General features: G+C 38.8%; 1 protein-coding gene across 2 annotated transcripts in view; it reads right to left on the bottom strand.

Moving 5' to 3' along the window:
• MAN1A2 (mannosidase alpha class 1A member 2) overlaps positions 1 to 15865 on the bottom strand; it is a 180554-nt gene that overhangs the window by 19623 nt on the left and 145066 nt on the right. For both annotated transcript variants that reach the window (XM_040471441.1, XM_040471440.1), the window contains exons 11-12: positions 15073 to 15245; positions 10915 to 11030 (exon numbers count right to left, since the gene is read on the bottom strand). In XM_040471441.1, coding sequence (XP_040327375.1) covers positions 10915 to 11030; positions 15073 to 15245 — 289 coding nt within the window. The remainder of the gene's footprint in view (positions 1 to 10914; positions 11031 to 15072; positions 15246 to 15865) is intronic.

The following is a 15865-nucleotide window of genomic DNA, read 5'->3' as shown; positions in this document are numbered from 1 at the left end:
ACACACACACACACACACACACACACACACACACACACACACACAGAAATACTATTCAGCCCTAAGAGAGATGATTTCCTGCCATTTGCAACACGGATGGACCTTGAGGGAACTTTGCTAAGTGAGATAAGTCAGACAAGAAAAGACAAAGATTGTACTTTATCCATAAGTGGAATCTTCAAAGGCCATACTTCTGTAGAAACTTCTAGTTGGAAGGTGAGTTCTGGGGATCTAATGCAGAGGATTAGATTACAGCCAACAATGCTGTATTATATACCTGAAAGTGGCTGAGAGAGATCTTAAACGTTCTCACAAAAGAGAAATGGTTAAGTACGTGACATGATGGAGGCATTAGCTAACACTACGGGTGGTAATCATATTACAATTAAGATAGATGTATTAAATAATCACTCTGTACACCTTACATCTACACAACACTGTATGTCAATTAGATCTCAATAAGGCTGGAAAAACAAACTACGACCTAAGAGCATGAGAGTACAGATGCAAATAGCCAACTTTGTTCTTACGTAACACATATTTATTGAGTGTCTCTTACACTGCGTACTGGGTGCTACGGAGGTGACAGTAGTTAAAAGGAAAAGTTCCTGCAGTTATGAAGCTTACATTCTACTTACTGGTAGAGACAGATAAAAAAACAAATGCATGTATCAGGTGGGAATGGTGCTGAAAAAAATAAAGGAAAGACGAGAGAATAATGGAAAGTACAGATGATATATATACACAGGGCCTATTTTTACGGATAGGCACTCAAAAAACACAGCAGTTGGAAGTCAAGGGGAGTGTGAACACAATTTGTGAGTTCCTTGGTGTCAAGACTGTTCTCTATACATTCACTGCTGTATCTCTGGCACATAAAACAGCAAAGGCACACATGAGGCATCAAGTATTTGTTGGATGAATTATTTCATACACTACAGTGTGTCATCTCTATATTCTGATCACCATTTACTTAGTAGATAAGGACACATCAAGAGTAAAGAGGTAGAATTAAGAACCCCAGGAAATAATAGTTTAAAAGGGTGAGCAAATTCTGAAACCTTTATCCCTATTAATTTCCTAAGAACTTCCAACCGTTTTGACTTTCTATCTGTGTTCTTAACCTATAGAAAAAAAAAAAATCAAGTGACTTATTCTCTTGAGTTTATTTTGAATCACTTAAAAATTCAAAATAATTTAAGACTGACTTCTAAAAAGCCTACTCGTTCAAAACTTACTTTACGTATCAAGTACTATCTAAATATTTTGTTACTTCTCAGAATATTCTCAATTCTCATGTTTCTAACCAGTTAATTTTCTAAAATACTTTTTTCCCTGAACTTTCAGAGCTTTCCATCTGTGAGAAGTTTTGTGAAGAGTTAGCTCTCTAGACTTAACTCTGTTTAACTAAAATGATCATAACTCAAATGCACATGCCCCTTGACCCAGCCATTCTACTGTAAGGAATATAAATGACTATTTATATTCATACAGGGAGCAGAGTTATATATAAAAGGATACTCACTGAAACGTTTATAACAGCAAAAAACTAGAACAAACTTCTGTATCTAACAATAGAGTACTGATTAAGCAAATGACACACTCCTCAGTGGATTTATGTGTCCATATGGAAACCTTTTCTAGATAAAGAGTAAGATGAAAATTGCAAGTCTCAGAACAGCAGGTATACATGATTGCATCTGTGGGAAGGGGAGGGGGGAAAAGGCTATTAAAAGGATACACATTATAAATATATATTTTTCCATGTTTGCTTATACCCTGAAAACCTCTAAAAGGATACCTCAAGAACTGTTGAATAATAGTTATCTTTGGGAAGTGAGACTGGATGTGGAATCCAGAGAAATTTTTCTTCTCCGTTTTTTTTCTGTTTAATTCATTTTGCCATATCCACATTTTATTTTTATGATTAAAAAAAAGCTATATTAAAAACAATCCATTTGGCCTTGATTTTTGAGGAACTGCACAATATAGAGGAAAAAGATGTTTACACAACTAATTTTAAATATGACAAGAGCTAAGCTGTTCATTCTGTATCATTCAACAAACATTTGTTGAGTGTATACTGTAACCCAAACGTGAAACTAAACTCTAGGGCATTAATATTTCCTGTAGACTATTAGGACAGGGAAGTACCGTGAGTATACTTAAGGATCGATTAATTCTGCCTTAGTGTTGGAGAGAACTCACAGACAGTGATATCTAAGCTACACCTTGAAAACCTAGTTAAGAGTTTGTTAGGGATAAAAAAAGGAATGAGGAATCGCATGTAGAAGGGACAGCAAGAGAAGGATGTTAAGTGAAAGTGCACAGTAAGCAGGTATAGACCTGCTAAGCGGTTCAGCAGGAGACGCGACCGAAAAGGTACATGCAGCACTTAATCTCAATTATTCAATATAGGAGCAAAGAAGGTGGACAATGTGGAGGCAAGAGGCATCTTTTTCATCCCTCTTTCTCACCTGGTGGAGTATACCTGCAGGACAGTCCGAAAAGCAGGACTACTGGAGCAAAATTAATGTGAACTTAGTATTTCAATAGGTTCTTTCCCAATGAGCTTTACCCCCCACATCAAACAACACTCTCACCCCTCCTGTATGACTAGATCCTTACATCCCTGCCCACACCAGAATATAAATTTTTAAAATCTGAAGTAATCTGATAGTAAAACATAATATTTGATTATTAATTTACGTCATTTCTCTATGAGTGGGTCAAACATTTAGTTTTCATGTGTTTACAGTACTGTCCAACTTTATTTTCAGTGAACTGCCTTTACTTATTTTAGCTTAGCCTTTGTTCCTTAATTTCAAATTTCAGTTATTCTACTATCAAATGAATTGCAAATATGTTTTCCCAGCATGCCACCTTTTACTTTAGTGTTCTTTTTTTTTCCCCTTGCGGATGTTTTCCATTTTCAAGTGGCTGAAGTGTTTTATCTTTTCCTTCTATGATTTCTGGGGTTTGTGCCATGCGTCCTCACCCCCAGAGTTGGGAACAAACATTTCCGACTTTTTTCATGATTTTATTTCATTTTTTATATTTAAAGCATGTTCTATGTAAGATCATTTTTTGGTATTTAGCAGGGATCCAGCGAACTAGCCATGACTCTTTCCTAATGAACAGTTTTCCTAGTATCCTCTGGTAACTAATCTAACTTTTCTTCAATGATCTGGATGGATTTTCTACAAAGATGAAATTCCCACACACAAGAGGGCTTATTTCTGAACTCTGTTTTGTTCCACTGCTCCATTTACTCTTGTACCACTACTAACCTCTTGGTTTTTATAGCTTTATTAACAGTTTTTAAATGATCCTCTATGTATAAATATTGCATACTATATGCTATAAAGTAGCTTATAATTTCTTTTATTGTCTGGAAGGGCTTGTCCCCTGCAGTGACTGTGTACTTTGTCAAACACAGCTAAGCTGGAACTACATTTGTCAGAACCACTTTCTCTGTATGCTCGTGGGTTAGAGCTGGCTACAGAAGACAGACCCTGCACGTGAGCCGGAGGCCGAAGTATGGCGGCACCCACCAAGCGTCAGAGGAGTCTAGTGTTGCCATGTGCTGTTAACACGATGCACTTGCCGGTGACTGCCTGGCTCACCTTGCAGGGTGGGGAGGCTGCCAGACCTTCAACACCTGCCACTCCTGTTGGAGCTCCTCAGTCATTTTTCCAGTTCTTAAGCCACACATACATAGTCCCATGGCAAAGGGTGCCAGCTTCGTCTGCAAATTAGCTGCTTATCAAAGTCGGAGGCCACGAGACACAGATAAGGGATCATTTGTCCTTGTGAATTCCAGTCTGCCCTTGTTCTCCTTTGCTTCGCATCTAGCTTCTTTCCCCAACTATTAGCACAACCATCCTGCAATGACTTTCCACCTGCTACCGTGTATTTTGTGCCAGATATAATTCTAAGTGCTTCACTACATTAATTTCCATAACAACCCTTTCAGGTGATACTATTATTAATTTTCTTTTTACATATGATAAACCTGAGGCAGAAAATTCAGTAACTTGTCCACATAGTTACTACGGGGAAGAGCTGGGATAAGACAGACAAATATGTACTGGTAGAGATGTTTGTATGATCTGATGAATTTGGTATATATAGAGAAGACATTAAATCTGTGAGTGTCACAAAGCTAGAAGAGCTAATACATTAAATGAAAAATGCAACAGTTCAAAAAATTTCAACAAATCAGAATATGTTAAATCTAACAAAGTAAAATTTAATAAGGATAAAGATAAAGTGAAATAAAATTAATTACATCAAATAGAAGAAAGTAATTATCTTAGTTCATGTTAAAAAAAACAAAAACAAAAACAAAAAACCAGACTGGGGCACCTGGGTGGCTTAGTCAGTTAAGCATCCCAACTTCAGCTCAGGTCATTATCTTGGTTCATGGGTTTTGAGCTCCGCGTAGGGCTCTGTGCTGACAGTGGGAGACTGCTTCAGATTTTCTGTCTCCCGCTCTCTCTGCCCCTCCCCTGCCTGCACTCTCTTTCTCAAAAATAAACATTAAAAAAAAAAAAAAAGACCAATAGCAAAATTTCAAGCTATACTGACAGGGTTACTAGAAAATAGAAGAGTATTATCTTGCATTGATGTGAGTATAATGACCAAAGTAGGGACTGGTAACCTGAACTGGTTTAACCACATCTTAAATGCAGTGTTCAGTCCAGAAAACCATGGACTCATGTCCACAGAAGGCAAGCAGACCAGTGCCATAGAAAGAAATAGTACACAAACCTGCAATCTTTAGCCTGGCAAATATGCAGCAGACTGTATACTTCCAAAGGGCAAAACATGTATCACTGAATGGAGCGCACAGTGAAGCAGATTTTAACTCAATGTAAGAAAGAGTTTTCTAATAAGAAAGGCTTTTGAACAGTGGCACGGGTTGGCCTTCTGAGGCAGTGAGCTGCCCATCAACTGAAAAGATTAACAGAAGACTTTATGACACAATACTCTGTATGTTGTAAAGATACTTTTAGCACTGGGAATGTGTGTAGGAGGAAGAAATGGATTGTGGTAGTTTCTGCTGGAATGAATGACCTCTAAATTTTCTTGCAGCTCAAAAAATTCCTTTTGATTCTAGGCACAAAAACAGCAATTAAATTTGAGGCAAGAAAATATGGTTGTAGTTGAATTTACTTAAAAGACTCTGGTTTCTGATTACAAAAGTAAAAACAATGTTTTGATGTGGAAATACATATGAAGACATTTATCTACATGTTTTATCTATACATGTGTATATATATATATATACATGTATATATTTATATGTGTATATGTGCAGGTAATAGCCTACTAATTATACCATGAGGAGTCTCTATTACTGGATCCATAATATCCACTGTGGATGTGCCATAATTTATTTAACCATCCAACTGTTACTAAACATATAATAACTCTTTATTTTTATAAATGCACTAAACACCCTTGTACATAAATTTTTTTCTATAGCTTTGACTAAGACTCTTGACCTATTCTTACATAGTTTTGCAGAATTTTGCTATTATATTCGAAGTTTGAATTTTAAGAGATAGGAAGGGGGAAAAAGTACATAAGGAGGATTCACAGGAAGCCACACAAAACATAACTTCTGCCCCCAGAGATTTTCCCACCGAAGGCAGACACACTGTGGTGGCAAGCTTGGCCTTTACAGTGTTTCTCTTTCAATAACAAACTTTTAAGAGGACCATGGTTCCAATAACCTATGATTTCTTGCAGCCTTTAATGCCTAATATTTAGGAACACAGAAAAAGATGGGAATGTGTCTTCAGCAAGTACACTTATCAGACCTTCGAATCAAGACGCCAACAGCACTGTGCTGAGATCCAACGAAAGCCAAACGAGACCTAGGTTAACAGATGTAGATACTGAGGTACAGATATATCTCTTGGAATTGTTGTAACTTAAGGGGCCCTGGATCACCTGCTACGTCGCTAAAAACCAATGAAAAAAACAGTCCTCAGAGCAAACAAACCCGTTATCAAAGACTCTTTCTTGCAAGTATGGCACAGTGGTATTGCCTCCTATTTCTGTATAACAATCCAGACTCCAAACAAAACGCTTCAAGTTTAGCAATTCCTCCTGAGCTGAAAGCTAGTCAAGGCTGGCTTTTCCTTTCTTCCATAATCCCTCCCCTCACCTAAAGAGCAGACTGCCTTGTATTACTAATAATATGCCACCATTTTCAAGAGCCTAAGTCTCCTCTTAAAATATGCAGATATAAATATTCTACAAATTCAATCTTGAGAAAATCCCTCCAGGGCCTTCTGTCCCATTCAATCTAGACTGATAAACCTCTTGATCTTTCCTTCATTTGTTCCCTAATTCCATGTCTTCTTTTTTGGTTTCTACTCAGCGTTGATGGCACATATCCTCCAAGACATTAACTGAGAAAGTAGGTTTGTGAGACCCTGCATGACTAGAAACTTCGAATTCTAAGTTGGAATTTTCTCTCAGAATTTTGAATCAACTGCTCCACTGCTTCTAGCTTCCACTGTTGTTCTTGAGAAGTCTGAAGCCCCGCCTGATGTCAGATCATTTTTCTCGGACTTTTATTCCCCCTCTCTTTGGAAGCTGCTGGATCTTTCCTTTACCCGCAAGTGTTCTGAATATGGCCTTGTGCCTTGGTGTGGGTCTGTTTTCATCCACTGTGCTGGAATCTTGATGGCTGCTTTCAATCTGGAAACTAATGTCCTTCAGTTCTGGGATATTTTCTTGAATTACCTTGTTGTATTCATATTTTGTTTTTTAAACAAACTTTAAACACTTGAAGTATAACATACAGACATAAACATGCACATATCTTACATATTTATTTTGACAAATATTTCTAAGTCAATACTGCCCGTTAACATTTAAAAGTGAAGCCCCAAATGCTGACTAGACACCGTAGGCATGTTGCCATTTCCTGGTGGTTGCACCACTCGGGGATGGGGGAGGAAATGGCCATTTTGCTGAGGGAGCCTCACGTAGCAGTGCCCCTGGATTTTCTTCTTGCAGGCAAATCCATTTCCCCGGAAAGGAGTCCTCCAATCTCCCATCTACTACCTTCAGCTGGGCCTGCCATCCCGGCAGCCCACAGCCTCCGTGATTTGACCTCTTCGGACAAGACGTCTCTAGTTTCATTCGTGGTAGAGAGGAGATGGGGGGGGGGGGGGGGGGGTACTGGGGTCTAGCTACTCCTTCTATAAACTTACTTAAAAATTCTACAGTTTTCAATCCTACCATGTCAAGTCCTGCGTTTTTCCAAAGTTCTAAAGCACTCACCAGTTTGCTTCCAGTTAACTTCTCCTGATGCAGGTACTTAGCTTCTCTGTTTTCCATCTCCTAAAAATTTGCTGACATCTCTTGTCTCTGTTGATTTCTTTCTCATTCTTTTTGTCCTTGAACATTGCACCTGCTTAGCCCTCTGTAGTCATTTTAATGGCTTTCATGAGAGAGTGGAGGATAAATCAAGTGTTCGCTCTGCCAAGCTAACCTGGAACGCCTCCTTTGTTACATGTAGCCATCTTCAAACATCAGATATATGCTTTCTTTTCTCTTCATCCTCAAAAGCTTCCTGCACTTGTATTTTGAGCTCCAGATCTATATTTGCAAATGCCTCTTGGGAACATATGTCAAAAGTAACTCATTATCTTTTCTGAAAATCTACTTCTTCTTGCAACTTGGTGTCATAATCCTTACAGTTACCCACACTGAAAACTGAAATGTTATCTCCTACTCTTCCTTCTTTCTGGATCTCCCTATATCTAGTAAGATACTAGCACTTGTCAATTACACCCTCTAGAGCACCTGAATCTCATCCTTCATATGTCACTGTCTGCCTTACAGCTATTCCCCGAATACTAAGTCATCCTACTCTACCCATTTTGCCTTCAAGTCTGGTTTAAATGCCACCACTTCCATGAAGTCTTCCTTTCTGCTTTCTAGGTTAAGTAAACACTTCCTCCTCTGGAGGACTGCTCACTTTATTAACATTTCTCTTGTACACTTAACTATATTTAACATTTTTTGCAAACCTGCATGTGTTTTATTTCCTCTGTTAGAACGTTAGAGTTTTAAGGAAAGAGGCCTCGAAGGAATCTATCCCTGACCTTGCTCATTACATAGTTTTTATCATGCCATCAGTATGTATGCTATAGAAATAAACACCTTGGCAACTACTGAGGCAAACAAAAGAAACAGAGGACACAGCATTTTACCTTCTGGAGAAAAATGTGTAGCTATAGCTGTAGGACAATAATATGTAAAAGGTAAAACAGCCCTCAACTAGGTCAAGAACACATGCTATTACATTTAACTCTGCTGCTCCCAAGCCAATCAGTTGCCATCTCTGATAGCCAAAACACACGATTACTGCCCTTTAATGAATGGACAATAAATATGAACCGCTTGATAGAATATACAATCTTCAGTCAACAGCTACTCAGCTTCTGATAAAAGCCTGTTTAAATTAATTGGTATTTGAGAAAAATCTATGAAGTCATACTAATCTTCATTCCTCTATAGAGTTTCAAGCTCTATCTTAATAGTAAGAAAAATATAAACCTACAACTACATTAGTCTTCACAGAAATGTCTTGATTCAAATGCATTCTACATTATGCCATCAGTTTTTATAAAGAATAAGTCACATTAAGAGTTTTGCATCTTCTATAAAACGTCACTGTTTGAAGATATCTGCCATTATGTACTAGGATGAGCCCTATAAAACTGCCAGTATTTCACTGTTGTTGACTTTTAAAAAGGGCATTTTTATGTGGTTCATCTAATAGTTCAGTACTTAATAACAAGCTATGAAATTAGGTCATCTTATAATTCAGCAGTAAGAAAAAATTGGTCTCATTTGTCAAAGTCATATGTTCTCCCAACTCACAAAGATGAAAATGACACTGAGCAAGATGCTTCTTTTTTGCTACCAGGAGGCTCAGTGCTGATGTAGTACTCAACTGTGATAATTCTGTAGCCTAGATTTTGTTATAATTATCTGAATGATTCTTCTTGTCTCACCCTTTTCACTTTTATTAATTCAAAAACAGATGTGTTTTTGTGAAAGTGAGTATTGTGGCAATTATATATATATATATATATATGTATGTACATATACATATATATATGCAAATTATATATATATAATTGGTTACCTAGAGTGCTGTGTTGAGAAGGATTCTTCCTGAACTTGGCAGTGGGAAGTACCAAGGTCAGATGGTAATATTCCATATACGTAACTGGAAGGGGAAAGGCAGCATGCCACATATTTGCAACTTCATCTCATGTCCTAATGGGGACACTGAAGAGGAATCTGAGAATTAATTATGAAAGCCAATCTGCAAGAAGTGAGATCTGAACTCAATTTAGAAATAAGAGAGGGGCATTAATTGATAGAAATGGTAAAGGCATTCCCATCAGAGCCAATAAAACATGAAACAGACAATAAAATGAAAGGGAGTATATACATGTGTGTGTGTATGTGTATGGATACACAAATAGTCACTGTGCCATCCTTACAATTTCCTGGTCTAAAAAAAAAAAAAAAAAGAGATCTTAGATAATTTGGGTCAAAGTCCACCGTTTATGGCTATGAAAACTGAAAGCAAAGAAACTTTATTCTGACACACTCTCCCAACTTACAGCAAGTGTGTAACTAAAGCTGCTGTGGTTTTGCCTTCTCACCCAGTGCTCTACCTCACACGGTCCCAGTCTAACCATGCAGGGTGAGCCCAACAAGGAAGGACCAGAGGCCGGGGGGCTGACTACTGAGCAGATGTTCTAAACCATCAGCAACAGTAAGGGTTTGGGTTAGGATCAGTCACAGATAGGGAAAGGAGGGGGCAAAATAAAGAAACAATGTAACACGAATCATAAAGAGTTAATGATATATTAGAGAAAAAAGAAATAAGTTTATAATGTACATGAAGAAAAGGTGGGAAAATACGAGTGCTAGGGACACTAAAGGAAAAACCAGAATAAGATGGCCATCTGAGATCAGAAACTTAGTCTGCGATAGGTACATTTCGATTGTAATGTCCCAACACATACGCCAGAAGTAGACTAGAATGCAGACTCCAGGAGGGTAGGGATTTTTGTTCTTTTTGTCTGCTGACACATCCACAATTAGCCTCAACAATGCCTGGAAATAAACTTTTTTTTTTTTTTTTTTTGAACAAATGAAGTTTGTTTCTGAGGCACTCAGGTACAGACACACAGGAAATAGAAATATGAAATTTACGAGAGGGTATCAAAAGAGATTTACTTGGGAGATCCGCAGGGAAGTGGACACATGTAAGGTGTCAGTTTCTGGAGCTCTGCCTGGAGTTCTGAGTACAAGCCCAAACAACAGTGGTCTTTCTTTTCCATTGTTCCTTTTATGTGTGTCTTTACAGGAACTCTTACAGAGAGGAGGGATGACTGTGGTCATATACCCTCTAGTACCATCACAACTCCGTTATTATTCCTAACGGACTTCGTTAGTGCGAGCAGGGGGTTCAGGTGCAGTCCCAGGACCAGCAGGACCAGGGTCAGCGGGGAGTTTGCCAGAAACGCAAATTCTCAGGTCCTGTGCTAGGTCCACCACAGGAGAAACTGTGCGGTTGCGGCCTCGTTACCGATGCTTTCAGGAGTCTTCCAGGTGATTCTAACGCATCCCACAGAGCCGAGAACAAAGCAAAGGTACTCAACTCTTAGTGGACAAAATACCTACCTCATAGTTTAAGTCATTCTTCTGGAGATGCAGCTAACAATTTAAGACCCGATTACAGAAAAAGATATTTGTAATAGAATCTGGTGTCACAGGCTACCAGTCGTAACTCCTCAAGCAGAGACCACGCAGCGACACCTGCCTACAGTAAAAACAGAGTATTTAAAGGCATCCACTTACTTCAACGTCTCAGCGAGAAAGAAACTCTGCTGCACATCGTCGTGGGTAGGAGTAGACGAGTACACGTCCTTTACCCCGGAAAACCCGCCGCTCACTCGGCAATACTTCTCAATAGCCTGTGAGAGAGACCAGACAGAAGAATCAATTCCACACAATTTCACGTCTTGGGGACAAATTAAGGAACCCCAGTCAAAAGTTCACAAAGATCTATCTGAGGATTTGACAGGTTAAGAATAAAACTTATTACTGAATGGGAATATTCTCACACTGGAAAAATTAATGGAGGGATCTGTTTCCTGTGGAACTTTTCCCCCTCCAAAACTCTTCAGTCTTTTAAAAGCATCTTCTATTTTCCTAACTGAGGAAAGTCAAGTTTGGGCTATTCACACTGAATTAGAGACCTGTCTGGCATAATAAAACCTCATTAATTCTAACAAATCAAGGGCGGTCAGTCTGAATTAAAATTTTCAAAGGGAATTTTTTCACTTCTAAGGATAAACCACCCAAAACAAGCTTAAAGAAAAGTATTACCTAAGAGCTCTGCTCTCCATAGTAGTAAGCAAGGAGGTAATATTTACTGCAAACATACTACGTGACAGATGCTATATTACAATCCTAGCAGTTAGACATTACAGGTGGTACCAACTGGCAGGAAGCAGCCATCCACATACCCACTACAACAAGAATTACCATGTTAAGAGCCAACCATTAGGATGTATTTGCTCTAAGTCAAGGCTCTTCTAAGAGCTTCACATGTATCATTGAAATCTCCCAACAACCCGTGAGGTTGTCTTAGGAGGCTCCACTTTTCCCACAGGAAAACTAAGGCAAAGGGTGAGTTGCTCTACATTATTGCTAACTACTGCGCTCTGCTGTCCAACTCAGAGCTAAAACTCTTAATTTGTATCTCTTCTTGCAGCTTTTGAATGTGCCTAAATAAAATATACTCAATCCAATGGAATCCATTCAAAACCCTGTTTTTTTAAAGTTTGAGAGAGAGAGAGAGAGAGAGAGAGAGAACCCATTCAAAACCCTGTTTTCTTAAAAAGTTTGAGACAGCGAGCAAGAGAGCACACACAAGGGGGGGCGGGGTGCAGAGAGAGAGGGAGAGAGAGAATCCAAGCAGGCTCTGTGCTGTCACAAGGCTCGATCTTAGGAACCGTGAGATCATGACCTGAGCTGAAATCAAGAGTCAGACGCTTAACTGACTGAGCCACCCAGGTGCCCCTCCAAACCCTATCTTTAATTCAGAGCAATGGAATATCCTGCTTATGTAGGTGTATATCATACTCTAAAATTAAGCCATTCATGAGAAGTTTAATTACACATGGTTCTTTTCTTTTTCTACCTAACCCTGAGATACTGTCTAATGAAGGTATAGTTATTTAATCATTACTGCCATGGCTTTTTGTTCCTAGTCTTGCTAATTTTCTTATTCTTCTGGTCTCTCTCCTTTGTAATGAAAAGCTAATTAACACTGAAAGTTTTTATTTAATCAAGCTGTTCGTTTTTATATAATTCCATTTTAATTACAGCTGGGTTTTAAAAGTCTTCTTACCAAACAGTTTGGGGCTTTTTTCTATCTAAATATTTTAAATGTATTTTGAATTCAAGAGTTTTTAAATGCCACATTCTGCGCAATGATCATGTGTCTTTACCACCAGAAAACTATCAGAGCAGTTTAAGGATACTGAGAAAGTAGCAGGGAGGCATGACTAATCTTTAAGCCATTTAGAGTCATTTCTTGGAGGCAAGTTTTCATGCAAATATATTCAAGTTTGGAAGTTTGAAGACGTGACTGGAATAGCTAAGGCTACAGAAGACATACGAGATATCATTCTTCAGTCTCAGCCTGTCTTCCCTTTACCTTCTTCATACCCAACAGGGAGGTCAGTGATAGGGAAGAAAGCAACTTCTATTTAAGAGGTGACTCGTCCTCTTTTGTCTTTGCCCCCCTTTTCTGCATCATGGCATACTTCTGAACCTTGAATTTATATTTTTTTTTAATTTTTTTTTCAACGTTTATTTATTTTTGGGACAGAGAGAGACAGAGCATGAACGGGCGAGGGGCAGAGAGAGAGGGAGACAGAGAATCGGAAACAGGCTCCAGGCTCTGAGCCATCAGCCCAGAGCCCGACGCGGGGCTCGAACTCACGGACCGCGAGATCGTGACCTGGCTGAAGTCGGACGCTTAACCGACTGCGCCACCCAGGCGCCCCTTAACCTTGAATTTAAAGTATAATTATTTCAGTTCTTGTTCTCTATATTTGGAGTTTGTGTGTCTATCTAGACTGTAAAAACAACATTCTAACTCCTGTCATTCGACAGACTTAGGTTAAAGCCTGAGCTCGTGAAACCTCTTTTTAATAGACAGAGTAGGGCCATACTTTAAGAAGGTGCACCGGAAAAAAGAACCTTAAGAAAAGGATAGATTATCCTATAGTGTTTCTCACTGAGTGGACAGGTTTCTGCCACCACCCCCCACTCTGCTGCCCCACGTGATTCAGATAAATCTTTCTTATTCCTCTGAATAAGAATCATTAAATATTAGGAGACATTCAAGTCAGACATCGCAGGGTTGCTTTACCTATTTCTCGCATATACAATATTGCTTAATGTACATGAGCATTAGTAAGCCACTGCTATCCCACAAGTGTGTGTGTCCTATTCTCGAACCACTGTGACAACAGTTGGTTATCTTCCCAACTGTGGCAGGACTCTGTAAAGAGAATTTCACCAGCAGTTATGATCCTGTCTGGAATTCTGGAAGTAAGAGGCCAGTGAAAAGCAGCATCAACAAATGCAGCATCCCTTCCCGTTCAATGTAACCACCTATCTCCGCTAATGTTCTTTTTGTTAAACTCCGCAAAGACTATCCAGGTCTGAATGACAAATGACACAGAAGTGCCCTCACTGTAGTGCAAGTCTTTATCACACTGCTCCTAGATCACTGGCAGCGGTCTCCCAAATCCAGCAATTTGCGGCTTATAATCAGAGCCTTTGTTCGGTCACTCCCCACTAAATAGCCTTTAGTGGCTCCTTTCTCTTTAAAAAACGTTTAGTAATCCTAGAATGGACACTTCCAGTTAGTTGGTCTTGGTGGGCAGGACATGGTGAGGAAAAAGATCTGACAGGCTGTTTAGACAGGCAAAGGACTTTCTATCTCCACCTCCTGTATGAGAAACACTTATGTAGTAACTGGGAGAGGTGTCTGGTTGTGAGTGAGTGAGTGCGCGCGCGCACGCGTGTGTGTGCGTTATTCCTGAACCACTGGGTAAAGGACACATCCCTTGATCTGGCATGTAAGACCATCTACATAATGGCTCCAAACTTCACTCCCTCTGGTGGCCACTGTGAAACCTTCTTTTTACATAAACTGGTCTACGTTCTGCCAGAAAACCTATCTTGCCCATTCTTACTTGAGCAAGTTACTGACACTACTTATCTCACCTACAATGTCATCTAGGCTGCACATTCATCATAATTAGTGCTATTTATCACAATTAGCATATCTCAGACAATAAATGCTCCCTCGCTCCTGGGAATAAGCTATACTTTCATGAGAAGACTAATATTTTTCTTCCTCCCCAGGTACTGACAGCCACCTTGTTCTCTGAAAGGCTAGTCTTTTAGGAATAAACTGCTTGCTTCCTTTACTTACTAACCATTAAAATTTTCTCATAAATAGATAAGTAAATAAAGTCTTTCAACCTAGAAAAATTTTAACAATTCACTGATTCTTCATTTGGTGGTTACTAAGAAATTACCTGGAACACAAGCGAATACAGGGTAATCTACCCAGGTAATTGTAAGTCTGGGCAATTTTACGATTTTTTTTCCTCCCCCTAGGGTTAAGCATTAATTGTCAAGTACAGAAACTATAGAATCATACTGAAACTCACAATGCCTTTTAAATGACACTTTATAGTTATTCAAGAAGAAGAATGAGTGCACACCCATAGGAAAATAGTTTTATTCAAGAACTAAATCGGATTTTCCTTCTACTGCTTAAGAAACTTAGAAATCGAGTCACAGAGTTTTTCCATCACATAATTGGCAGGAGCACTATGGTTACCGAACATGAGGCAACACGGATGGCACGATGGGAAAGCTGGATTTAGCGCTCACGCATATAAAATGAAATATTGGCTTATTTACCAGTGCTGCTTCCCAGCCCCACTGCCTGTATCTTGGATCGTGAGTGAATCGCCATAGGTACCAATAGGTTTCAATTACTTCTGGACGGAGGATGTAATACTTTTCAGCCTGCCGGACGGCCACAGCCTCTACTGCACCATCAAACTTGAACGACTCAGGACCCAGCTTTAATGCTGTAACGTGACCAAAGAAACAAATGAGCACAATAAGCCACTTGTGTTTGTTCACTAGAGCTTCTTTCTCCCCCCAAAACATGGGGTATAATGTAAAGTTAGTTCCATTTTGTTTTATTTTTATTCTTGCTGTTTTGCAAAACCAGTGACTTTAAAAGATCTACATTTGGTTTTCTTGTAATAGACTTACAAATATTCCTACTATCCTGACACGAAGTATTTCTCATACATAACGTTCATCAACATACTGCTGAATCTAACTATACTGACAAGTCTAGTAATCCTCTGGAAACAAATGCAAAGCTAGATGTAAGCACATTACATAATCTGTTTTGTTCCAAAATAAAATGAGACAGATAATTGTATTGTACAGAACTATTTTTTTAAAAGTCAAGACAATTTTAAAGTCCTTTTAATATAACACACATATATAGGAAAACACTGTAGAGCTCAGATCTTGAATTAGATTTAGATATAAGTTATATACTCTTCAAGCATACTATAGTATACAAAATGCGATGTTTTAAAACTTAAACCAGTTTTAAAAATAAACTCTTTTATCCTATAGCCTCTGTATATATAGCAAGAAAGAGATTCAAATTGCCAATCACCAAGAATTT

The sequence above is a fragment of the Herpailurus yagouaroundi genome, unplaced genomic scaffold (assembly GCF_014898765.1).
Source record: "Herpailurus yagouaroundi ecotype Mexico unplaced genomic scaffold, PumYag 77, whole genome shotgun sequence".
Lineage (NCBI taxonomy): Eukaryota > Metazoa > Chordata > Mammalia > Carnivora > Felidae > Herpailurus > Herpailurus yagouaroundi.
Note: the sequence above shows the minus strand (reverse complement) of the source record. Positions and strands in the feature narration are given on the sequence as shown.